This window comes from Dendropsophus ebraccatus, chromosome 6, assembly GCF_027789765.1.
Source record: "Dendropsophus ebraccatus isolate aDenEbr1 chromosome 6, aDenEbr1.pat, whole genome shotgun sequence".
In the NCBI taxonomy this organism is placed as follows: Eukaryota; Metazoa; Chordata; class Amphibia; order Anura; family Hylidae; genus Dendropsophus; species Dendropsophus ebraccatus.
This window is the reverse complement of record NC_091459.1, coordinates 77966682-77993735: the sequence shown is the minus strand read 5'-3', so window position 1 is coordinate 77993735 and position 27054 is coordinate 77966682. Positions and strand designations below refer to the sequence as shown.

Below are 27054 nucleotides of genomic sequence, written 5' to 3'. Positions count from 1 at the left end.
TTATTTAGCCAAGCGGCACTAGTATCAGCCATAGGTGTGAGGTGCAGCACTCTGTTTCTTCCCTGAACCGCATTTTGTTTCTCTCTTTTCTCCGTGTATTGCACTCCTCCTGGTGAGACCCACATGACCGCAATTAGCAGGAGACACCTGAGTGCACATGGTTTTAATCCCTCCTGTTTTTTCCCATTCTGTTTGCTGCAGCTATGGTGAGCGCAATACCTTATCCAGACTTGTGCTGCTTGGGGGCGACCTTCTCCGCCGGCGGTGCTGGCCGGGTTCTGGTGTGGTGTTTTTGGGTCTGGTCCTGTGGCATGGGGGTCGCAGGGCCGTCCCATGGCCCCGTTCCCTGGCTGTGCACGCCTGCGGGGTTGGTGGCCACTGACTGGCACGGTGTGGACTTAGTGTAGGGACCCATGTGTATCAGATACCGGCACGAGGTACATGGGGCAGTATGGCTTGATCAATTCATACACAAAATTCTGATGTGTTTTTTATTTAGCCAAGCGGCACTAGTATCAGCCATAGGTGTGAGGTGCAGCACTCTGTTTCTTCCCTGAACCATACTTACATGCAAACCTTTAGCAATTTGTTCCGCACCATCCGTTTCAATGTCGTTCCCCATAAGATTTAAATGAAACAAGGAGGAACCATCCTGAGATAAATGGAAATGTTGTTTACTGCTTCAGGTATAAAAATAGAACATACTGACAGACAGTGACAACAACTAGAAAATACAAGGAGAAGATTTTTGCAACATACCTTAAGACAATTGGCGATATACACTGCACCGTTATTGGTCAAGTTGTTGAACCTAAGATCAAGACCTAAATAAAAAAAAAATAATATATATATATATATATATATGAAGAGGACGTCTTTATCTAGATGGAGGACATGGAAACTGTGGAAGCTGCATGTTCCTGTCAGCAGATGAATCCTGTCTGCTGGGCCCTCCGGAGCCAGTTTGCCATGTTTGTGCATGTCCTCATGTAACCACAGCTCCCAGCACCTCCTAACAGTTTGGTCAGATGGCAGGTAATTTGTTGAAATTGATGTGATGATGTGCCTCTTATAAGTCTGTCAGTCACTGTGTGTCTGGGGTGGGGGTGGGGGCAGCGTATACCGGCAGCGTATACCAGCTCCCCAAAGTATTCCACAAATGTATTCAATCAATAAATTTGGAGGGCACCGAGCAGGGAAGGAGAGAGATGCCTGTGCATCTAACTACCTCCCCCTTCCCTCCCTGCTCAGTGCTGTGGGACACTACTACACTAATACACTGTGGGACACTAATACACTATACTACGCCTCCCATCATCTGCTCATAGTATGAACAGATTATGGGGGAGTAGTACCAGGGCCATTCCCATCACCAACCCCCCGCCACATATGCACTGTACTACTCCTCCCATCATCTGCTCATAGGGGGGGAAGCAGATGATGGGGGATTAGAACCAGGGCTATCCCCATCCACAGCACCCCCTGCCGCCGTTGCTGCACTGCAGTTCACATCCCCTGCCAGGGAATGCAGAGCTCACCACCGCCCCCGCGTCTTGCCAACTCGTTCCTTGATGTCATCCCTGGCAGCTCGGGTGACATCAGGGAACAAGTCGGCAAGACATGGGGGCAGCGGTGAGCTCTGCAGTCCCCGGCAGAGGATGTGAACTGCAGTGCAGCGGCAGCATCAGTGGCGGCAGTGTGTATATGTGTCCAGCACCGAGCAGGGAGGGAGTCAGTTAGATGCACAGGCACTTCTCTCCCTCCCTGCTCGGTGCCCTCCAAATGTATTGATTGTCGACCTCATTTTTGTGTCCAATGAAAAAAACGGATGCATCCATTTTGATCCGTTTTTTTTTTAATATAATGGATGTCAATGGAAAAACTGATCAAAACGGATGACACACAAATGCATTAGTTTTTTCATCCATTTTTGCAAAAAACTGATGAAAAAAAACGGATTGCAAAAACATAGTGTGAACCCAGCCTAATTTAGAAGATTACCTACTTGTTATAAAATTATTTTGTTTCAATACACGAGAAATAGCAAGAAAATCTTCATCTGTAACACGTTTGACAGCCACTAGTCGATTATTTCCACATATCTTCAATGCAGACACATAATGCCTAGAATAATACATTGGACAATAAATACACATGTAAGAGAAAAGAAGTATATTAAAAATAAAAGAAAATACCACTGAAAATGAGGTTATTGAGAAAACAGATAAAACATGCTATAATTTTATCTGCCCCAGCCCATATAAGGATGTTATATTCAGGGTACCTTCACACATACAGCATTGCAGATTTCATGCTACGAGTTTCTTACAGTGAAATCCGCCCAAATCTGATCAGCATCTTATTCCAATCCGAGAAATGAGTCCAAGTAAAAGTAAATATATAGTGTGAGGCCATGTTTACCTGCCTGCACATCTTCGGTGCCCTCCTGCTTGCATCTCTGGGTCCCCCCGCTCAGTGACAGCCCGCTTAGCCTATCACTGGCTGAGATGGGACAGCTCCAGCTGATAGGCTGAGCAGGCTGTCACTGAGCGGAGGAATAAAAATCTGCTGCAAGAATGGAGTCATGGACTTTTAAGGGGTGCTCCAGCGTGGGGGCACTTTTTTGGGGGGACCGGGGAGGAGGTGGCTGAAATAAAAGACGTCCACTTACCTCCCCGGTTCCAAAAAAAAGTGCCCCCACGCTGGAGCACCCCTTTAATGCTGTTAGGGCAAAATTTGATGTTGACCAAACTCTATGGAGACAAGTCACTACCCAGGTATAGGATGGTTTCAGATTTAGAGTTAGCAGCTGCAGTTCTGCTTACACCTTATAATCACAGACACAGACATCTGATGTACGTATCAGTAACGTATGTTTGGGGAGCGCCCCCTTTATTAATTTATATTACCTTTTATAGACAGAATATGAAGCGGTAGTACTCATGCGCAGTGTATTCACATGAAATTTATAAACATTCAATACAGGCAGGGTTTCAAGTCACAATACACATACATGTCACACTCTGATAGGTCAATCCATAGGTGGTCAGCAGTTTCCTGTCCTGCGCAGTCAGACTGGTACAATGTGTTGTTTACCAGATATATAGGTCAAAAGCTTAGAAAAATACATTATGTGCAAAGAGACTTTCTCATAACATGCTCTGTGTACCAGACAGTCAACCATGATAAGGTGTCTCTGAGAAAAAGTTCATGATGTAAAAAAACACTTGTATCCTTGTAACAAGAATAATTTCAATATGCAAGATATTAGAATCATCAGCGTTAACCCTATCAATGCTAATCATACCTGCAGCTGATTCCACTGCCAAACTCTTAGCGTGAAGTCTTCTGCGATGTGGTATGTGTTGATGTACCCTTACAGCTATTGGAAGAATACTTACTCTGGATGCTCGATTTGTCTGAGCATTTCTTCAATGAAATGGTTGCTGGGTTGGTTCAGTTCTGTACACGCCATATTATACTGCTGGCTCAGAGCTGTAGTCATGGCTATAGGGAAGATTATTGGTAGGATTATTTGTACATTGCGCTTTCTTAGTACTAAGCTAACATTCTGCACATCAATATGAAGTTTAGAACAAGAACAAAAATATGTAATTTACTTTATAAACCATTTTACCTACACAAAATAGCTTAGTTTTCGAGGTCACCAAAAGAGACCTAAGTATGAACATCCTGACCTTAAAGGGATTCCATCAGCTGCAATGCAGATGACACTTAGATAGCCGTTCAGACAAAGAGACACCTGCTACCTTTAACATATGCAGCTGTGCTTCCAGAATGTAGAAGAATGCTTTTATTCTCCAATGCAAAGTCTCAAAAAGGCTTTTCCAAGCTCCTGAAATGGTGAGGACCATAAGGGCTCCTTGCTCCCCCTACCATCCCTCACCTCCCTTCACAGTCAGCTGGAAATCAACCTCCGAACATGGATAGGGATGGGAGGGGGAGCAAGGCATTACAGTTCTCAGCACTTCAGGGGCTTGGGAAAGTTAAAAGCACTTAAAAGTATTTTAATATGTTACAGAAGCACAAAAAGCTATAGGAAAGGTCTCCACCATGTTTCCTGACCGAACCCAGGAGACTTGGCCTCTATCACCCATCTGCTAAATCTGTCAGCATCTGCGGACCCATCCAGACAATGGAGGAGGAGGGGGCACTGCTGCACATGGGGAGGGGGCTGGGAAAAAAGCGGCAGGTAAGGCTCAGTGCTGATAAGTGACTATTATGCTGCACAGGTTGTATATGCCGCATGTACTAACGGCTAAATGTGAACAACGGCTAAATGTGCCCGGTCTGTGCAGGTCTGTGGATACACAGCGCTTCATATGGCCTGACCCTATATGCCACATGCCCTGACCCTATACGCCACATGCCCTGACCCTATATGCCACATGCCCTGACCCTATACGCCACATGCCCTGACCCTATACGCCACATGCCCTGACCCTATACGCCATATGCCCTGACCCTATCTGCCATATGCCCTGACCCTATACGCCATATACCCTGACCCTATACGCCATATGCCCTGACCCTATCTGCCATATGCCCTGACCCTATCTGCCATATGCCCTGACCCTATACGCTATATGCCCTGATCCTATCTGCCATATGCCCTGACCCTATACACCATATGCCCTGACCCTATACGCCATATGACCTGACCCTATACACCATATGCCCTGACCCTATACACCATATGCCCTGACCCTATACACCATATACCCTGACCCTATACGCCATATGCCCTGACCCTATCTGCCATATGCCCTGACCCTATCTGCCATGTACACTGACCCTATACACCATATGCCCTGACCCTATCTGCCATATGCCCTGACCCTATACGCTATATACCCTGATCCTATCTGCCATATGCCCTGACCCTATACACCATATGCCCTGACCCTATACGCCATATGCCCTGACCCTATACACCATATGCCCTGACCCTATACACCATATGCCCTGACGCTATACGCCATATGCCCTGACCCTATCTGCCATATGCCCTGACCCTATACGCTATATACCCTGATCCTATCTGCCATATGCCCTGACCCTATACACCATATGCCCTGACCCTATACGCCATATGCCCTGACCCTATACACCATATGCCCTGACCCTATACACCATATGCCCTGACCCTATCTGCCATATACCCTGACCCTACACACCATATACCCTGACCCTAGGGCTGGGCGATTAATCGAATTAATTCGATTAATTCGCCCAGAAGGTTAGAATCGATTAGATTTTTTGTGAAAATCGTAAATTCGATTTTCACAAAAAATCATTGCGGGCAGAGAAGCGCGGAGAGTCAGTCGGGCGGGCGGACGGGAGGTGCAGGTGCCGGGCGGGAGATGGAGGGCGGGCAGCACTGCGTGGAGGTGCCGGCCGGGCATGAGGTGCAGGTTACGTCCGGCGGGAAGTGAGGGGGCGGCGCTGCGTGGAGGTGCCGGGCGGGCGGGAAGTGCGGCGAGGTGCAGGTCGGTCGGCAGTCCCCCAGAGCCGCGACCGACCTTCCCCAGCTGTACACATAGCGTTCCGTTCCCCTACCGGCCACACATGCAGGTCCCGGTCTCTGCAGGAGGCTGCAGGGACTGTAGTGGTGATAGCGTCGCTGCCATTACTGGAGCTGTACAGCAGGATCTTCACCCCTGATCCCGCTGTACAGCTCCAGTAATGGCAGCGACGCTATCACCACTACAGTCCCTGCAGCCTCCTGCAGAGACCGGGACCTGCATGTGTGGCCGGGGTGAGGGGAGGAGGGCTATGTGTACTCCTTTTTCCAATCATTCCCAGCTGCCCCAGCCCCCCTCCATCTCCCCCAGTCGCCCTCCATCACCCCCAGTCCCCCTTCAGTCACCCCCAGTCGCCCTCCATCACCCCCAGTCCCCCTTCAGTCACCCCCAGTCGCCCTCCATCACCCCCAGTCCCCCTTCAGTCACCCCCAGTCGCCCTCCATCACCCCCAGTCCCCCTTCAGTCACCCCCAGTCCCCCTCCATCACCCCCAGTCGCCCTCCATCACCCCCAGTCCCCCTCCATCACCCCCAGTCCCCCTCCATCACCCCCAGTCGCCCTCCATCACCCCCAGTCCCCCTTCAGTCACCCCCAGTCCCCCTCCATCACCCCCAGTCGCCCTCCATCACCCCCAGTCCCCCTTCAGTCACCCCCAGTCGCCCTCCATCACCCCCACTCCTCCTTCAGTCACCCCCAGTCGCCCTCCATCACCCCCACTCCTCCTTCAGTCACCCCCAGTCGCCCTCCATCACCCCCACTCCTCCTTCAGTCGCCCTCCATCACTCCCACTCCTCCTTCAGTCGCCCTCCATCACCCCCACTCCTCCTTCAGTCACCCCCAGTCGCCCTCCATCACCCCCACTCCTCCTTCAGTCGCCCTCCGTCACCCCCAGTCGCCCTCCGTCACCCCCAGTCGCCCTCCGTCACCCCCAGTCGCCCTCCATCCCCCCCTAGCTGCCCATCTATACCTGTACTACTACAGCCCTCATCTGTACCTGTACTACCACACCCCTCATCTATACCTGTACTACCACACCCCTCATCTATACCTGTACTACCACACCCCTCATCTATACCTGTACTACTACTACACCCCTCATCTATACCTGTACTACTACTACACCGCTCATCTATACCTGTACTACTACTACACCCCTCATCTATACCTGTACTACTACTACACCCCTCATCTATACCTGTACTACTACTACACCCCTCATCTATACCTGTACTACTACTACACCCCTCATCTATACCTGTACTACTACTACACCCCTCATCTATACCTGTACTACTACTACACCCCTCATCTATACCTGTACTACTACTACACCCCTCATCTATACCTGTACTACTACTACACCCCTCATCTATACCTGTACTACTACTACACCCCTCATCTATACCTGTACTACTACTACACCCCTCATCTTTACCTGTACTACTACTACACCCCTCATCTATACCTGTACTACTACTACACCCCTCATCTTTACCTGTACTACCACACCCCTCATCTATACCTGTACTACCACACCCCTCATCTATACCTGTACTATTACAGCCCTCATCTGTACCTGTACTACTACACCCCTCATCTTTACCTGTACTACTACTACTACACCCCTTATCCACTATACCTCCACTACTAAACACACAAAGAAGATCTCCTATACTATATGGGGGCCCAGAATGGCACACAGGGGGCTTGTCTACTACAGGGGAGCACTGTTACAGTGAGAAGCAATACAGTTGTCTCAAATGTCATTAAAATAGTATCTGATGCTGCAAGGACAAAACTATTCTGTTTATTTAGCAAAAAGGAAAAAAAATCGAGATTTAAATCGAGAATCGTCCAAAATTTTAAAAAAAATCGAGATTTTATTTTTTGGCCATATCGCCCAGCTCTACCTGACCCTATACACCATATGCCCTGACCCTATACACAGGGCCGTTTTAATACATTGGTGGGCCCAGTGCACAGCCCTCAAGAGTGGGCCCCCCCTTTCCCTTTTGGCACATTGTATAATGTACTGAATTTGCCCCCACACTGTATCAAGAGCCCCAATACATACAGTAGTTACCTTATAACACTATTTCCACCATACAGTGATTACATATTACATAAAAACTGCACTAAACAAAACAGAAAGATATTACCAATGATACCATTACATAATACCGCCACATCATGACCCCTAACACTACAATCCTATAACAGAGTGCAGTTACATCCAGTGACTCACCGGGGGCGTCTTCTCCGATCAGAGTCTGTCACCTTTTCTTTTTCTCTCCATCCAGCCTGGGCCACCTTGAAGTCTTCTCCTGGCTGTGAATCTTCTCTCCAGAATCTGCCAAATATTTAAGGCTCCAACACATACAGTAGTTAGGTCCCTTGTACCCCTATACAGTAGTTACACCCCTCTGTACCCCTACATAGTTACACCCCTCTGTGCCTCCATAGTTTTAAGGTGTCCCTGTAGTATATAGACCCTCATGTGCTCCTCCAGTTATATACAGCCCTCCTGTGCGCTTCCCCATTAGTATATAGCCCCCCTGTGCACTCTCCCCAGTAGTATATAGCCCCCCTGTGCTCTCCCACAATAGTATATAGCCCCCCTGTGCTCTCCCACAATAGTATATAGCCCCCTGTGCTCTCCCACAATAGTATATAGCCCCCCTGTGCTCTCCCCCCAATAGTATATAGCCCCCCTGTGCTCTCCCCAATAGTATATAGCCCCCCTGTGCTCTCCCCAATATATAGCCCCCCTGTGCTCTCCCCCATAGTATATAGACCCCTGTGCTCCCAAATAGTATATAGCCCCCCTGTGCGCTCTCCCATTAGTATATAGCTCCCCGTGCTCTCCCACAATAGTATATAGCCCCCCTGTGCTCTCCCACAATAGTATATAGCCCCCCCTGTGCTCTCCCCCCAATATTATATAGCCCCCCTGTGCTCTCCCCCCAATAGTATATAGCCCCCTGTGCTCCCCCATAGTATATAGCCCCCTCTGCTCCCCCATAGTATATAGCCCCCTGTGCTCCCCCATAGTATATAGCCCCCTGTGCTCCCCCATAGTATATAGCCCCCTGTACTCCCCCATAGTGTATAGCCCCCTGTGCTCCTACATAGTATATAGCCCCCTGTGCTCCCCCATAGTATATAGCCCCCTGTGCTCCCCCATAGTATATAGCCCCCTGTGCTCCCCCATAGTATATAGCCCCCTGTGCTCCCCCATAGTATATAGCTCCCCCATAGTATATAGCCCCCTGTGCTCCCCAGTAGAATATAGCCCCCTGTGCTCCCCCATAGTATATAGCTCCCCTGTGCTCCCCCATAGTATATAGCTCCCCTGTGCTCCCCCATAGTATATAGCCCCCTGTGCTCCCCATAGTATATAGCTCCCCCATAGTATATAGCCCCCTGTGCTCCCCAGTAGAATATAGCCCCCTGTGCTCCCCCATAGTATATAGCTCCCCTGTGCTCCCCCATAGTATATAGCTCCCCTGTGCTCCCCCATAGTATATAGCCCCCTGTGCTCCCCCATAGTATATAGCTCCCCTGTGCTCCCCCATAGTATATAGCTCCCCTGTGCTCCCCAGTAGTATAAGGCTCCCCTGTGCTCCCCCATAGTATATAGCTCCCCTGTGCTCCCCCATAGTATATAGCCCCCTGTGCTCCCCCATAGTATATAGCTCCCCTGTGCTCCCCCATAGTATATAGCCCCCTGTGCTCCCCCATAGTATATAGCCCCCTGTGCTCCCCCATAGTATATAGCCCCCTGTGCTCCCCCATAGTATATAGCCCCCTGTGCTCCCCAGTAGAATATAGCCCCCTGTGCTCCCCCATAGTATATAGCTCCCCTGTGCTCCCCAGTAGTATAAGGCTCCCCTGTGCTCCCCCATAGTATATAGCTCCCCTGTGCTCCCCCATAGTATATAGCCCCCTGTGCTCCCCCATAGTATATAGCCCCCTGTGCTCCCCCATAGTATATAGCCCCCTGTGCTCCCCCATAGTATATAGCTCCCCTGTGCTCCCCCATAGTATATAGCCCCCTGTGCTGCCCCATAGTATATAGCCCCCTGTGCTCCCCCATAGTATATAGCTCCCCTGTGCTCCCCCATAGTATATAGCTCCCCTGTGCTCCCCCATAGTATATAGCTCCCCTGTGCTCCCCCATAGTATATAGCCCCCTGTGCTCCCCCATAGTATATAGCCCCCTGTGCTCCCCCATAGTATATAGCCCCCTGTGCTCCCCAGTAATATATAGCCCCCTGTGCTCCCCCATAGTATATAGCTCCCCTGTGCTCCCCCATAGTATATAGCCCCCTGTGCTCCCCCATAGTATATGTGCTCCCCCTCCCATATAACATTGAAAAAAACAAACACTGTTACTCACCTAGGTCCACGCGTTCCTCTTCTCTTCCCTCTTGTGGCCGCACTTCCTGTGGTCACAAGAGGCTGCACTCCCCTTACCCTCGCGCCGACGCTCCAGTGACGTCGGGCGCTAGAGGGAGAGTGCGGCCTCTTGTGACCGCAGGAAGTGCGGCCACAAGAGTGACTGACAGGGAGGGAGCCAATGGCTCTCTCTCTGTCAGTAACGCTGCCGCTGAAGCGCTGAAGCGCCGCAGCAGCGGCAGCAGCGGCGGACGGGGGGGCCTGCAGGGGGCGCCATGGAGGGGTAAGTAGATTACCCATCCATGGCGCTCCCCCCTGACAGGCTGGTGGCCGGAGCCCTGTGTGACCGCACTGGTCGCACATAGCAACGGCCGGCCTGCTCGGGGGGGCCCCTTTAACCAGTGGGCCCGGTGCACGTGCACCATGTGCCCTCTGGTTAAAGCGGCCCTGCCTATACACCATATGCCCTGACCCTATCTGCCTCTCACCAGTCATGCGCGGTAACTATAGGGGGGTTACCAGTAAGGATCACTTCTAAGCTGCTATCAGACGGTCCCCAGCACCGGACCATACACAGCCGGGCAGCCCGCATCCCCCGGAGACCGGAACCCCCCATAACAGAGAAGTAACCGCAGGGCCCCTAGTCACCTGCAGTGTGCGGCTCCGGCGCGTCTCCTCCGCTGTGTGTTGTGCTCCGGTTGTCATGGCAGCCTCGTGTACACTGCTCTGTAGCCGCTCCGGCTCCACATAGGACGGCGGAGGAGAGCGGGCACCGGGCTCACTGGTAGGCTGCTATCCCACTGTATGCCCCCCGCCTGGGGTTACCGAGTCCCCTTCCTATCTGATCGGGGCAGCGCTGTATAGGGGCTCACTGCTTAGTATTGGGGTGCTGGGGGGTGACTCCTCTGTACTATAGGGGTGCTGGGGAGGGGTGACTCCTCTGTAGTATTGGGGTGCTGGGGATGACTGCTCTGTAGTATAGGGGTGCTGGGGATGACTGCTCTGTACTATAGGGGTGCTGGGGGGGGTGACTCCTCTGTAGTATTGGGGTGCTGGGGATGACTGCTCTGTACTATAGGGGTGCTGGGGGGGGGGTGACTCCTCTGTAGTATTGGGGTACTGGGGATAACTGCTCTGTAGTATAGGGGTGCTGGGGATGACTGCTCTGTAGTATAGGGGTGCTGGGGATGACTGCTCTGTAGTATAGGGGTGCTGGGGATGACTGCTCTATAGTATTGGGGTGCTGGGGATGACTGCTGTGTAGTATTGGGGTGCTGGGGATGAATGCTCTGTAGTATAGGGGTGCTGGGGATGACTGCTGTGTAGTATTGGGGTGCTGGGGATGACTGCTGTGTAGTATTGGGGTGCTGGGGATGAATGCTCTGTAGTATTGGGGTGCTGGGATGACTCCTCTGTACTATAGGGGTGCTGGGGGGGGTGACTCCTCTGTAGTATTGGGGTGCTGGGGATGACTGCTCTGTACTATAGGGGTGCTAGGGGGGGTGACTCCTCTGTAGTATTGGGGTGCTGGGGATGACTGCTCTGTAGTATAGGGGTGCTGGAGATAACTGCTCTGTAGTATTGGGGTACTGGGGATAACTGCTCTGTAGTATTGGGGTGCGGGGATGACTGCTCTATAGTATTGGGGTGCGGGGGATGACTGCTCTGTAGTATTGGGGTGCTGGGGATGACTGCTCTGTAGTATTGGGGTGCTGGGGATGATTGCTCTGTAGTATTGGGGTGCGGGGGATGACTGCTCTGTAGTATTGGGGTGCTGGGGATGACTGCTCTGTAGTATTGGGGTGCTGGGGATGACTGCTCTGTAGTATAGGGGTGCTGGGAATGACTGCTCTGTACTATAGGGGTGCTGGGGATGACTGCTCTGTAGTATTGGGGTGCTGGAGATGACTGCTCTATAGTATTGGGGTGCAGGGGATGACTGCTCTGTAGTATTGGGGTGCTGGGGATGACTGCTCTATAGTATTGGGGTGCTGGGGATGACTGCTCTGTAGTATTGGGGGGTGACTCCTCTGTACTATAGGGGTGCTGGGGATGACTGCTCTGTAGTATTGGGGTGCTGGGGATGACTGCTCTATAGTATTGGGGTGCTGGGGATGATTGCTCTGTAGTATTGGGGTGCGGGGGATGACTGCTCTGTAGTATTGGGGTGCTGGGGATGAATGCTCTGTAGTATTGGGGTGCTGGGGATGACTGCTCTATAGTATTGGGGTGCGGGGGATGACTGTTCTGTAGTATGGGGGTGCTGGGGATGACTGCTCTATAGTATTGGGGTGCGGGGGATGACTGCTCTGTAGTATTGGGGTGCTGGGGGGATGACTGCTCTGTAGTATTGGGGTGCTGGGGATGACTATATAGTATTGGGGTGCTGGGGATAACTGCTCTATAGTATTGGGGTGCGGGGGATGACTGACTGCTCTGTAGTATAGGGGTGCTGGGGATGATTGCTCCTTAGTATTGGGGTTCTGGGGATGACTGCTCTGTAGTATTGTGGTGCTGGGGATGACTGCTCTGTAGTATTGGGGTGCTGGGGATAACTGCTCTGTAGTATTGGGGTACTGGGGATGACTGCTCTGTAGTATAGGGGTGCTGGGGATGATTGCTCCTTAGTATTGGGGTTCTGGGGATGACTGCTCTGTAGTATTGGGGTGCTGGGGATGACTGCTCTGTACTATAGGGGTGCTGGGGATGACTGCTCTGTAGTATTGGGGTGCAGGGGATGACTGCTCTGTAGTATTGGGGTGCTAGGGATGACTGCTCTGTAGTATAGGGGTGCTGGGGATGATTGCTCCTTAGTATTGGGGTTCTGGGGATGACTGCTCTGTAGTATAGGGGTGCTGGGGATGACTGCTCTGTAGTATTTGGGTGCTGGGGATGACTGCTCTGTAGTATTGGGGTGCGGGGATGACTGCTCTGTAGTATAGGGGTGCTGGGGATGACTGCTGTGTGGTATTGGGATGCTGGGGATGACTGCTCTATAGTATTAGGGTGCTGGGGATGACTGCTCTATAGTATTGGGGTGCAGGGGATGACTGCTGTGTAGTATTGGGGTTCTGGGGGATGACTGCTGTGTAGTATTGGGGTGCTGGGGATGACTGCTGTGTAGTATTGGGGTTCTGAGGATGACTGCTGTGTAGTATTGGGGTGCTGGGGATGACTGCTCCATAGTTTTGGGGTGCAGGGGATGACTGCTGTGTAGTATTGGCGTTCTGGGGAAGACTGCTCTGTAGTATTGGGGTGCTGGGGATGACTGCTCTGTAGTATAGGGGTTCTGGGAATGACTGCTCTGTACTATAGGGGTGCTGGGGATGACTGCTCTGTAGTATTGGGGTGCTGGGGATGACTGCTCTATAGTATTGGGGTGCAGGGGATGACTGCTCTGTAGTATTGGGGTGCTGGGGATGACTGCTCTATAGTATTGGCGTGCTGGGGTTGACTGCTGTGTAGTATTGGGGTGCTGGGGATGACTGCTCTGTAGTATTGGGGTGCTGGGGATGACTGCTCTATAGTATTGGGGTGCGGGGGATGACTGTTCTGTAGTATGGGGGTGCTGGGGATGACTGCTCTATAGTATTGGGGTGCGGGGGGATGACTGCTCTGTAGTATTGGGGTACTGGGGGATGACTGCTCTGTAGTATTGGGGTGCTGGGGATGACTATATAGTATTGGGGTGCTGGGGATAACTGCTCTATAGTATTGGGGTGCGGGGGATGACTGACTGCTCTGTAGTATAGGGGTGCTGGGGATGATTGCTCCTTAGTATTGGGGTTCTGGGGATGACTGCTCTGTAGTATTGTGGTGCTGGGGATGACTGCTCTGTAGTATTGGGGTGCTGGGGATGACTTCTCTATAGTATTGGGGTGCTGGGGGATGACTGCTCTATAGTATTGGGGTGCGGGGGATGACTGTTCTGTAGTATTGGGGTGCTGGGGATAACTGCTCTATAGTATTGGGGTGCGGGGGATGACTGCCAGTAGTGGATTATAACAGGGGCGTTTCGGGCGGCAGCCCGGGGCCCTGAGCTCCTGAGGGGCCCATGACCACCCAAAAAGACTTATACTTTCAGTGGTGTACTGTCTCCTGGCTACACTTCCGCCATGATTTGCAAAAATCACTGTTTTTTATGGCAATTTTGCACAAATCAGGTCATCATGACATTATCTGTCCTGTACTATGAACGCCAGGCTAGTGCGGCCATAGTTACAGTGGGGTGGAGGGCCCAGGCTTGGTGAACAGCCCGGGGCCTATGGTAAAGTTAATCCGCCCCTGATGACTGCTCTGTAGTATTGGGGTGCGGGGATGACTGCTCTGTAGTATTGGGGTGCTGGGGATGACTGCTTTGTAGTATTGGGGTGCTTCGGATGACTGCTCTGTAGTTTTGGGGTACTGGGGATTACTGCTCTGTAGTATTGGGGTGCGGGGGATGACTGCTCTGTAGTATTGGGGTGCTGGGGGATGACTGCTCTGTAGTATTGGGGTGCTGGGATGACTGCTCTGTAGTATTGGGGTACTGGGGATGACTGCTCTGTAGTATTGGGGTGCTAGGGATGACTGCTCTGTAGTATTGGGGTTCTGGGGATGACTGCTCTGTAGTATAGGGGTGCTGGGGATGACTGCTCTGTAGTATTTGGGTGCTGGGGATGACTGCTCTGTAGTATTGGGGTGCGGGGATGACTGCTCTGTAGTATAGGGGTGCTGGGGATGACTGCTGTGTAGTATTGGGATGCTGGGGATGACTGCTCTATAGTATTGGGGTGCTGGGGATGACTGCTCTATAGTATTGGGGTGCAGGGGATGACTGCTGTGTAGTATTGGGGTTCTGGGGATGACTGCTGTGTAGTATTGGGGTGCTGGGGATGACTGCTGTGTAGTATTGGGGTGCTTCGGATGACTGCTCTGTAGTTTTGGGGTACTGGGGATTACTGCTCTGTAGTATTGGGGTGCGGGGGATGACTCCTCTGTAGTATTGGGGTGCTGGGGGATGACTGCTCTGTAGTATTGGGGTGCTGGGATGACTGCTCTGTAGTATTGGGGTACTGGGGATGACTGCTCTGTAGTATTGGGGTGCTAGGGATGACTGCTCTGTAGTATTGGGGTTCTGGGGATGACTGCTCTGTAGTATAGGGGTGCTGGGGATGACTGCTCTGTAGTGTTTGGGTGCTGGGGATGACTGCTCTGTAGTATTGGGGTGCGGGGATGACTGCTCTGTAGTATAGGGGTGCTGGGGATGACTGCTGTGTAGTATTGGGATGCTGGGGATGACTGCTCTATAGTATTGGGGTGCTGGGGATGACTGCTCTATAGTATTGGGGTGCAGGGGATGACTGCTGTGTAGTATTGGGGTTCTGGGGATGACTGCTGTGTAGTATTGGGGTGCTGGGGATGACTGCTGTGTAGTATTGGGGTGCTTCGGATGACTGCTCTGTAGTTTTGGGGTACTGGGGATTACTGCTCTGTAGTATTGGGGTGCGGGGGATGACTGCTCTGTAGTATTGGGGTGCTGGGGGATGACTGCTCTGTAGTATTGGGGTGCTGGGATGACTGCTCTGTAGTATTGGGGTACTGGGGATGACTGCTCTGTAGTATTGGGGTGCTAGGGATGACTGCTCTGTAGTATTGGGGTTCTGGGGATGACTGCTCTGTAGTATAGGGGTGCTGGGGATGACTGCTCTGTAGTATTTGGGTGCTGTGGATGACTGCTCTGTAGTATTGGGGTGCGGGGATGACTGCTCTGTAGTATAGGGGTGCTGGGGATGACTGCTGTGTAGTATTGGGGTGCTGGGGATGACTGCTGTGTAGTATTGGGATGCTGGGGATGACTGCTCTATAGTATTGGGGTGCTGGGGATGACTGCTCTATAGTATTGGGGTGCAGGGGATGACTGCTGTGTAGTATTGGGGTTCTGGGGATGACTGCTGTGTAGTATTGGGGTGCTGGGGATGACTGCTGTGTAGTATTGGGGTTCTGAGGATGACTGCTGTGTAGTATTGCGGTGCTGGGGATGACTGCTCCATAGTTTTCGGGTGCAGGGGATGACTGCTGTGTAGTATTGGCGTTCTGGGGAAGACTGCTCTGTAGTATTGGGGTGCGGGGGATGACTGCTCTGTAGTATTGGGGTGTGGGGGATGACTGCTCTGTAGTATAGGGGTGCTGGGGATGACTGCTCTGTAGTATTGGGGTGCTGGGGATGATTGCTCTGTAGTATTGGGTGCTGGGGATGACTGCTCTGTAGTATAGGGGTGCTGGGGATGACTGCTCTGTAGTATTGGGGTGCAGGGGATGACTGCTCTGTAGTATTGGGGTGCAGGGGATGACTGCTCTGTAGTATTGGGGTGCAGGGGATGATTTCTGTGTAGTATAGGGGTGCTGGGGATGACTGCTGTGTAGTATTGGGGTGCAGGGGATGACTGCTCTGTAGTATTGGGGTGCGGGGGATGACTGCTCTGTAGTATTGGGGTGCGGGGGATGACTGCTCTGTAGTATAGGGGTGCTGGGGATGACTGCTCTATAGTATTGGGGTGCAGGGGATGACTGCTGTGTAGTATTGGGGTTCTGGGGATGACTGCTGTGTAGTATTGGGGTGCTGGGGATGACTGCTCTATAGTATTGGGGTGCTGGGGATGACTGCTCTGTAGTATAGGGGTGCTGGGGATGACTGCTCTGTAGTATAGGGGTGCTGGGGATGACTGCTCTATAGTATTGGGGTTCTGGGGATGACTGCTGTGTAGTATTGGGGTGCTGGGGATGACTGCTGTGTAGTATTGGGGTTCTGAGGATGACTGCTGTGTAGTATTGCGGTGCTGGGGATGACTGCTCCATAGTTTTCGGGTGCAGGGGATGACTGCTGTGTAGTATTGGCGTTCTGGGGAAGACTGCTCTGTAGTATTGGGGTGCGGGGGATGACTGCTCTGTAGTATTGGGGTGTGGGGGATGACTGCTCTGTAGTATAGGGGTGCTGGGGATGACTGCTCTGTAGTATTGGGGTGCTGGGGATGATTGCTCTGTAGTATTGGGTGCTGGGGATGACTGCTCTGTAGTATAGGGGTGCTGGGGATGACTGCTCTGTAGTATTGGGGTGCAGGGGATGACTGCTCTGTAGTATTGGGGTGCAGGGGATGACTGCTCTGTAGTATTGGGGTGCAGGGGATGATTTCTGTGTAGTATAGGGGTGCTGGGGATGACTGCTGTGTAGTATTGGGGTGCAGGGGATGACTGCTCTGTAGTATTGGGGTGCGGGGGATGACTGCTCTGTAGTATTGGGGTGCGGGGGATAACTGCTCTGTAGTATATGGGTGCTGGGGATTACTGCTCTGTAGTATTTGGGTGCTGGGTATGACCTAAGTTGGACTTATGAACATGGTTCCACAAAGCTAGACCCTTAGTAACGTAGTTGCTGGGCCTCGCTCCTTAATATGACTGCAGAGTTTAGTCCTGTCTCTGTATTTCTTACCACTTCACCTTGACAGTATAGTCATATGCGAGGAAGTAGCTGTCGTTGAGACATCGCTGTAGTAATTATTTCTTATTATTCTGTTGTTGTTTTTTTCTAACAGTATATGTAAGCCAGAATGGCCACCATGCCTGACCTCCCACCTGGTAAGACGTTCAGTGTTCGCTTCTCAAATGCAGTCACATCTGTTTTCTTAGACGCCAATGAGCAGCTTTGGGAGACTGTTCAAGTGAACCAAGAATGTGACACGTCTAACCCTGAGAAATACCGCATCCTCTTCATGGATTCTGCTCAACAGCAGCTCATGGAGGTCCCTATGTCCGTTCTAGATCTTAAAGACCTTGAAGAACTGCACTTAGAGAAGAACCATATTGAAGTCATCCCAAAAGAGATTAGGCATTTTATGAATATCAAAGTCCTCTACCTGAATAACAACAATATTATTAACATTTGTGAGGAACTCGGAGAGCTAAAGAATCTTCAGAGTTTAGACCTTAGCAGCAACCCCCTCAATACCAGCTCATTGGATGTCATAAGCAAGATCCATCAACTTCGAGAGCTGAGACTGTACAACATTAACCTGGAGGAGTTCCCAGTTGAGCTTTGTAAACACCTCCATCATTTACAACTGCTTGGCCTATCCAACAACAATCTAAAGTCTCTCCCACCAGAGATTACTAATCTCATACACCTCAGAGAGATCTATTTGCAGAATAATGCCTTTAAGTTATTTCCCTTGCAGATATGTGCTCTGAGTGCTCTGGAGGTTGTGGATCTAGAAAAAAATAAGTTGACTTCTCTCCCTGTTGAAATTGGATCATTATACAATATTATTAAACTGTTCATTAGTTCCAATAGGCTTTCCTGCATCCCAAAGACACTTTGTCAGTGCAAGAAGTTGTCTGTTCTTGACCTTTCTGGAAATCGCCTGCACAAACTTCCTCATGGGATCTGTGAACTGAACGAGCTGAATGAACTTGGACTGTCAGATAATCAGATGAAAAAGCTGTCATCCAGGATATGTCAGCTGCAATCCCTTAGTGTTCTCTATCTGAAAAACACTGGCTTGTCTACATTACCTGCTGCATTTACAAAGCTAGAATCTCTAAAAATACTAGATCTCAGCCAAAACAGTTTTACTGATCTCCCCCCAGAAATTTGTGGTCTCAGGCAGCTTGAAGTCTTATCGATGGATGATAATTTAATAAGCATGGTAAGACTGTATGAAATATTCTTTAGAGGACATTGATTCTGGCGGAGGTTCCAGAAGTCAGAACTGAGGAGATAGTGGCGATATGCCAGCACTTTATACAATATTACAAGCCTCACTCATGTGATAATTTTAGCCTTTAAAGGAGAAGTCCGGCGAAAATTTTTATTACACTATTGTATTGCCCCTCAAAAGTTATACAAATCACCAATATACACTTATTACGGGAAATGCTTATAAAGTGTTTTTTTCCCTGCACTTACTACTGCATCAAGGCTTCACTTCCTGGATAAAATGGTGATGTCACAACCAGGGCTGTATTTACCACCAGGCACTATGGTCCGGTGTGCCTAGGGCAGGAACAGGGGGACCGAAACAACTTTTTCTTTCCTACCTCCTGTTTAGACTTGCCAGTAAATCTGGTGTCTTTTCGGGGGGGATGGGGGGGAGTAGGGTGTTATTGGTCAGGTCTGGTATGGCAGTGGCCAGACACCTATTGTTTACCACATGAGGGTCTGGTTTCGGCTGCATGTGGTGACATACAGTAAATGTGGGAACACGGCCTAAGACTAATCAGATATCAATATGATGTTCACAAACTGAAAAATCATGACGCTAATTGGTGAGTGAAGATGGGGCATCTTCAGGTTTAGTGCCCAGGGCAGCAGCAGCTTTCACGACCTGTGGGTGGCTGTGGCTGTTGGAGAGGATGATGGCAGGGGGATGCTCAGTGTCCCTCCAGTGCCCTGTATCCCTCAGTGTCTCCCTGCCATCATCCTCTCCAGCAGCCACAGCCCGCACAGCTCTGGGAGGCGGGTCGTGACATCACCATTTTATCCAGGAAGTAAAGCCTTGATGCAGTAGTAAGTGCAGGGAAAAAAGCACTTTATATGCATTTCCCGTATTAAGTGTATATTACGAATTTGTATACCTATTGGGGGGCAATACAATACTTTAATAAAAAATTTCACTGGACTTCTCCATTAAGTAGAAAGAATTATAATACATCATCCCAACCATACTTAGGACTACAAGTATTTTTATTATATAATATTTTTCACCAGATTTCACCATGTTGCCATATGTGCAGATGAACAGCTTCCTTACTTCATAGCCAGACCTCAAAGGGGTACTTTAAGCAGTCAGCTGTTTTTTATATATATTGCTGGTGCTGCACAGAAAATTACAACCAACCTATATTCACTAGAGATGAGTGAATACTGTATACTGTATAATTACTGTATATTCCCTCATCTCTAATATTCACCCAACACACTCCCACAGGGGTCCTCCTGTGACATCTTCAGGTCCGCCAATGAACACTCTGGCTGCTACTTCTGTAACGGGCTCATCCTGGCAGTTGTCCCACTGCGTTGTCCCTGCTGTCACAGCTGAGACAAGTCCATCTCAGAAGTAGTGTCCAGACCATTCAGCGGGGGAACCAAAGATCTCACAATATGATCCCCGAGAGACTTGGTAGGTGAGTATGGATTGGTGGTTATTTTCTGTGCAGCCCTAGCAATATATAAAATAACAAGCTGAATGTCTGGAGTACCCCTTTTAATTAGAAATAACTATATGTTATATATTTGTTTTACGTTTCTTTCATAGAGTTCTATAACTTTGTAATATAAAATCATTGAAGGAAATGTATGCAGTAGAAATGAGCAAACCTCAAGCATGCTTGCGTTCATCCGAACGTGAATGTGTGGCACTTGATTACCAGCAGCAGCCCTAGAGAGTTCTGGAAAACATAGATGGTGCCTATGGCTGTATCCATATTTTCTAAGCAGCCTTGGAATCCAACTTCTTCAGCTGTTGGTAGTCAAATGCTGCACGCTTGGATTCGGAGGGACCCAAGAATGCTCAAGTTGCTCTCATCTCTAGTATGTATGCAATTGCATTTGCAATATGTGGACCAAGGCTAACAATAGTCTTTATTTTCTGAAATTTTTAGATTTATTAAAGCCTGTGCAGAAGAGCAAGGCAGCAGTTACCCCATAGCAACCAATCAGATTGCTTCTTTCATTTTTTGAATATGAGGCCTCTGAAAAATGAAAGATAGAATCTGATTGGTTCCTATGGGGAACTGCCTCACTGTTCCCCTACACAAGTTTTGATAAATCTCTCCCTCTTTGTGTCGTCTTTATAACATGACAACCACAGTACCTTCCAGTTGTTCTAATCTTCCATATCCTTACTACATAATCCATTTATACAGAGTATTACAAAGTCACAACTCTATAATGATGCCAAGTCATGTCATGTAATGGCAGGAGGCAGACAGTCTTGCAAAGTTTTGCAACTTGGCCACTTTCCCCCTACTGTTGTCTCCACATTGGGTGGGGTTTTGAAACTCAGTTCCATTGAAGTAAATGGAGCTTAATTGCAAACCACACCTGAACTGGAGACAACAATAGGGGGAAAAGTGGCCATGTTTTTGTAGCGCTTGATAACCCCTTTAACCCACTGGTAAAATCTTTCATATTCCCAATGTACCCTGCCTTACAATGCCTCACACTTATCAAGAGACCCAAGACTCTCAATAATCGTGGCACATCCATTATTCTCCATGTGCTAAATTTTGATACCTATACCAGCTAACAACTGCTGTAGATTTCAGACATAATTTATAATAGTTTCTGGTGTAAATTATAGTAAATTTATCATGGCGCTTGTCGCCTTGTCTCCATAAGAAAAAGGAAAAAGTCACAAATTTTCATTGAAATCGAAGCATGCTAAAACTTTTGTGTCTTTTGTACACCAGAATACTGGCAAACATGCCGAGATAAATCCTTCTTATTCTAGATTACACCAGAAGTGCGATCCCTAGAAAAATTGTCATATTTTGGAATCACTGGGAACAGATTTACTGCTTTTCCTCAAGAAGTCTTGCAGCTCGAGTCTTTGGAAAAGCTTTATATTGGACAAGATCGTGGTGTGCGACTTACAAGTTTACCTGACAACATTTACATGCTGAAGGTAAAACCAAAATAATATTTTATATATAGATTTTTTAATATAATGTTATAATGTAAGAATTGTAATGTTATGATGTAAGAACCACACAAGTGTTGGTGCCCATATCAAAGACATGGACATAGATAAGCTGCTACATACTTTCAGTACACTGGATGTCATGTTTTGTTATGTTTCTATGAATGAGAGCAGGGATATTGTTGGTCCCATCCAGGGTTTAAAAGAATTGTACATTGAAAACAATAATCTGGAATTCCTTCCATCCACATTGAACTTGCTGCACAACCTTGAAGTTTTGGATTGCCGCAATAATAACCTGAAGAAGCTACCAGACACCATATGTCAACTTCATGGTAAAGTAGTTTTTCTTATAAGTACAATACTTGATGTTATAATTTTACAATTTACTAAGTAACAAAAAACAAGTATTTCGTTCACAGCTTTGCAAAAATTGCTTCTACAAAATAACCAGCTGACCAGTCTACCAGACAATTTGGACATGTTACACAACCTAGATCTGCTCCTACTAGAAGGAAACCCATTGGTAGATCCACCTATAGAGGTGTGCAGTCCCGGGAAAACTGCGGTATGGGAATACTTAAAAGAAAAAAGGCGAAGGCATGCATTAGCTACAAAGGTATCTATAATGTTGTAATCTCATATGGTGTGATTTCTTCACTTGATATTGAACCCTTAAAGCAATTCTCTACTCAATCATCTTTGGCACCTGCCTGCTAAGCTTATACAAGACATTATTTTGCTACATTGTCTGTTTTATGGTCAGTAGCTTGTGATGCACAAAGCAACACCTAGTGGCCTTAGCTAGTATATTAACAAGGCTTTGTTCATGAAGGAGCCTATAAATATTAGATGGCTGTCAGCCAAACCTACCTGTTCAAGCAAACCTAACCATCTAATGTATATGAGGGTGCCCTGACTATCCTTGTGGAAGATGTTAGAAGAATAAAAGGAGTGGGCATTCTGGGTTTCAACATGCTAGATGCTTTGTTCTCTCTGGACATATGCCGCCAACAAAACTGTCTGGTGGCAGCCTATCTCACACTCTCCATTGAGAACATATCAACACTTATCTGAGTATGCATGTATACAAGGTGGGATGGGAAGGAATAGCTGTCAGCTAAGCAAATATTTGCTGACATGTATCTAAATATATGGTTGCCTTATGGTCACCTCTGCATATTCTTGGTCACCTCTAGTTTCTATCCTGTCAGGGTTCTGTTCCTTTCTAGTATACTACATAATGAGTTCCTGAATAGAATTGGATACCTGACAGATCCACCGTAAAGGTCCTATTAGACAAAGCAATTTTTAACGATCGCAAGCGAAATTGTTTATCGTTAGCCTGATATTGTTCACCATATTACACAGAATGATAGCCATTAGGGTCCATTTACACAGAAACATTATCTGACAGATTACACTGGCCAACAAATTTTCAAAAGTTGTTTGGTTCCGAAATAAAATTATCCATTTCTTAATGATTTTTATGTGCTGAAAGGAAAAATGTTAATTGGCTCTAGTTTCTATGATATGGAAGAGTTCTCATGTTACTGTTTTGTGAATTGTATAGAATACAGTAAAATAGCCGACATATATATTACTTCTTCAATCATAAAGAAGCAAGTTTACTGTTCATAAACTTTTTAAATATATTCATCGGAAACTTAGTTCTATCTGAAATCAACTACAATTTACCGGCAGATTTAAGAATTTTTACAAATTAATTATGTTTATTGAACTCTGGAATGTAGCTCCTTATTCAATGGCTTCTCAGTGCATTTACACATGTCTTTTGTATTCATACATGGGATTGTCTCTGATAACTGTCTGATAACAGTAATCTGCAAGCATTGATGGGTTTAATTGAGGCTAGGTTCACACTGCGTTTTTGCAATTTTGCAAAAAAACGGATGAAAAAAATGGATGCATTTGTGTGCATCTGTTTTGATTCATTTTTCCATTGACTTCCATTGTAAAACAAAACGGATCTTTTTTTTTTAACGGACACAAAAACGTAGCTGATACTACTTTTGTGTCCGTCAAAAAAAGGATCCGTTTTGATCCGTTTTTTGTTTTTTTTTTGTAATGGAAGTCAATGGGAGAACGGAAGCACACAAATACATACGTTTTTGTTCATCCATTTTTTGCACAAAAAAAAAAACGGATTTCAAAAATACAGAGTGAACCTAGCCTTACCCTGATACCTTTTTTCCATATTGGTCATTCTAAGATGATACAATATACCAGTTGATGATGCAATACTGATGATGCAAACTTTTCCCAGTATTGTATCACAAGCTGTGAGAAATATAAAAAACTAGAAAATGTACCCGGCGCTGCCAGGGTATAAAGTGTCAGTGTGTTAATTAGATTTGTTCTAAGGTGCCCAGGAGGCCAAGCTAAAGGTATTGTTTCATCTGAGTTAATCAGTGAAATTAGTGTATACCTGTAGTGCATAGTTGGAGGGGTTCTGTATACCCACAATGTATAGTTTTTAGGGGTCTCGCATATCTGTAGTGCATAGTTGGGGGGGGCTGTATACCTATAGTGTATAGTTGGGGGGTCCTGTATACATGTAATGTGTAGTTGGGGGGGCTGTATACCTGTAGTGTATAGTTGAGGGAGGTCCTGTATACCTGCAGTGTACAGTTGGTGAAGGTCCTGTATACCTGTACTGTATAGTTCGGGGGTCCTGTATACCTGTAGTATATAGTTGGTGCTGTATACCTGTAATGTATAGTTGGTGGAGGTCTTGTATACCTGTAGTATATAGTTTGGGGGTCCTGTATACATGTAGTGCATAGTTTGAAGGTCCTGTATAACTGTAGTATAGAGTTGGTGGAGGTCCTGTATACCTGTAGTGTATAGTTTGGGGTCCTATATACCTGTAGTATATAGTTGGTGGAGTTCCTGTATACCTGTAGTATATAGCTTTGGGGTCCTGTATACCTGTAGTGTATAGTTTGGGGTCCTGTATACCTGTAGTATAGAGTTGGTGAAGGTGCTCTATACCTGTAGTATATAGTTGGTGGAGTTCCTGTATACCTGTAGGGTATAGGTTTGGGGTCCTGTATACCTGTAGTGTATAGTTTGGGGTCCTGTATACCTGTAGTATATAGTTGGTGGAGGTCCTGTATACCTGAAGTATACCTGAATTTGATATAACAATAATTCGCACAATAATCATCCTGTGCAATAGGGCTCTAAGTCAGAGAAGCCATCAAGATGAACAGATTAGTCGTATTAGTTATGGCTCTTGTAAAAACAGAAGTCATGGCACCAGCATGAACAGAGCTTTCCATGCTTATACACTGGGGAGGAGATATTTCATAGGCCAGTCTAAAACTGAAATGTTCAATTTGGAACATCTTTGCCTGCCATTATCATGTTCTAGCCTAAAACGTATTAAGTAAATACATGCATATATACATAAATAATTTGTCAGATTATCCTTGGCCACACCACACCCACTAAACAACACACATTTTTATACATTTTAAGTCAAGAAAAGCAGTAAAATCATAAATTATAGCGTAAATATGTTGACCTCTGATTCACGACTTTTGTACACTATAAGGCCAGGTTCACACTACGTATAACACTGGCCATTCTGTTACCTGGCTGGGTCACAGAACGGCCGGTGTTAGTGAAGCTTCTGGTGAATTCAGATGCCTGCATCCCAATTCACTGCTGCACACAATGTACACTCCATTGTGTGAACTGACATGTTCTCTGTGGCTGTTATTCAATGGATGTCATGTCAGTTTTTTTGTGCGGCCGGATGGAAACTCTGGCGGGGACTTATGAATACCGGCATACAAGTACACCAGTCTTATATCAGGCCCCGACCCCTTTTCCCCAGCAGGATTCACTAAGAGGCGCACGCCTCTTAGTGAATCTGGCCGCTGGGCGCCTGCAGCGGCGCCTGGCATACTAAATCTACACCTGCTTCCAGCAGTCGTAGATTTGCACCATGATTTACGCCTGTGAGCAATGAGACGTGGGAAGAGGCCACGACTCCTCCCCGCCTTGTCACCCCCCAGGCTCCCCCATTGGGCAAGCGGAGCATACGGCAGGCATACGCCAGGGAGAAGGGGCAAATCTGCTCCTTGTCCCTGGCGTACGCCTCGGGTGGACCTTTCGTAAATGTCACCCTATGTGTATACGCTCTGGCCGGGATTCCATTCATTCACATACAAATTGCAACAACGGCTGTGATTTATACAAAACATATGTTGTGTGAACATAGCCCAATAGTGGTGCAGATATAGTAACAGATTACCCCTCATGTGGTCACTGATACTGGAAACCACTAAGAAGGAATAGGTCATCGCAATATGCAAAAGAGGAGATTTGCAAGACTGCAGCGTATTACAAGACATATCACTGATAGTAACTATGTGTCAGGAACCGGTGACACCAGACACACAGAGACAGTGAGCCCTAAGCTCAGCCCCGCCCACTGACTCTACCTACTTGCCCCCCCTAGGCTAAACCCTAGGGCAGCAACTGGGCGGCGGTCCCTGTACTGACTTGGTGGGACAAAAAGACAAGACAGACAGACAAAACACAATAAAGAATGGTCGACAGTCCGGGTCACAACAGTCTGGCAGCAAAGGTACAAAATCAGGATCCAAAAGAGTAGTCGAATAACAGGCAATATGGTCGGGGGCAGGCAGCAAGCAAGGGAGGTCAGAGATACAAGGCAGAAATCAGGAGACGCAAAGACACAGAACCACAAGCAGGCAGAGACTAAGTCAATAACCGGCAAGGCACAATCTTAAATAGGACACCAGGAACCAAGTCCAGAAGATGATTGGAGGGACCAGCTGTCAATCACTGAGGCAAGGCAGGTTAACTGTTCCATGACCAGAGGAAACTTTGCAGCACAGACACGGGTGGGGCAGGGAAAACAGTTAGCAGACCAGAAGAAATAAGACACAGTTCAGACAGGGAACAAACAAGGCAAACTAAACACAGAATAAATGGAAGATTATGGCCAAAATCGCAGTCTTTGGCGCAGAGGTCTAATCTTCACAGCAGAGGGTGGCACTGATGCCTTTTCAGGCGCGATCATGACACTATGTCACTTTTCATCCTGGTTAAGTCAAAGAGAAGAAACATAATTTTAAATATTACATAAATGTTCTCAATGTTTTTCTTTAAGATCCAAGCATTATGGCGTGGGATAATGGTGCGGAAAGGACTCGGACCCTTTGCTTACCTTCTTCAGACTGGGAAAAAAGGAAAGAAATCAAAAAAGGACAAAAAAGGGAAGGGTAAAGGCAAGAAGGGTGATTCAAAAGGAAAGAAAAAGTAGAAGGATATTAAAATGGCAAAGAAGATATATGTTGAGATTTTAGTATTTATTTGTTAACAATCAATAAATCAAATGTCTATTTTAAATATAGTAATACATTCCAATGTTGTTGT

At 47.8% G+C, this 27054-nt stretch overlaps 3 protein-coding genes across 7 annotated transcripts in view; 2 read left to right on the top strand and 1 right to left on the bottom strand.

Moving 5' to 3' along the window:
• MYNN (myoneurin) overlaps positions 1–733 on the top strand; it is a 32118-nt gene extending 31385 nt beyond the window's left edge. Inside the window, exon 8 of the mRNA XM_069975230.1 lies at positions 687–733. Coding sequence (XP_069831331.1) covers positions 687–718 — 32 coding nt within the window. The 3' untranslated portion in view covers positions 719–733. The remainder of the gene's footprint in view (positions 1–686) is intronic.
• Positions 1–10754, bottom strand: part of LRRC34 (leucine rich repeat containing 34) — a 19878-nt gene extending 9124 nt beyond the window's left edge. Inside the window, exons 1-5 of one of the 3 annotated variants that reach the window (XM_069975236.1) lie at positions 10592–10754; positions 3402–3507; positions 2006–2124; positions 760–824; positions 569–652 (exon numbers count right to left, since the gene is read on the bottom strand). In XM_069975236.1, coding sequence (XP_069831337.1) covers positions 569–652; positions 760–824; positions 2006–2124; positions 3402–3505 — 372 coding nt within the window. In that variant the 5' untranslated portion in view covers positions 3506–3507; positions 10592–10754. Of the gene's footprint in view, positions 1–568; positions 653–759; positions 825–2005; positions 2125–3401; positions 3508–7790; positions 7892–10431; positions 10560–10591 lie in introns of those variants that run through there. The other 2 variants (XM_069975235.1, XM_069975237.1) reach the window with 2 other exon arrangements.
• On the top strand, positions 10203–27054 carry LRRIQ4 (leucine rich repeats and IQ motif containing 4). Of its 3 annotated transcripts, none has more exons than XM_069975233.1 (6): positions 10203–10443; positions 17515–18624; positions 21430–21603; positions 21815–21953; positions 22041–22237; positions 26789–27054. In XM_069975233.1, the coding sequence occupies exons 2-6, from the start codon at positions 17530–17532 to the stop codon at positions 26939–26941; spliced, it is 1758 nt and encodes a 585-aa protein (XP_069831334.1). In that variant the 5' UTR covers positions 10203–10443; positions 17515–17529; the 3' UTR covers positions 26942–27054. The 3 variants fall into 3 exon arrangements, with proteins under 3 accessions (XP_069831334.1, XP_069831333.1, XP_069831335.1); XM_069975232.1 differs by having other exon boundaries at positions 10203–10727; positions 26789–27053; XM_069975234.1 differs by having other exon boundaries at positions 10203–10727; positions 17609–18624; positions 26789–27052.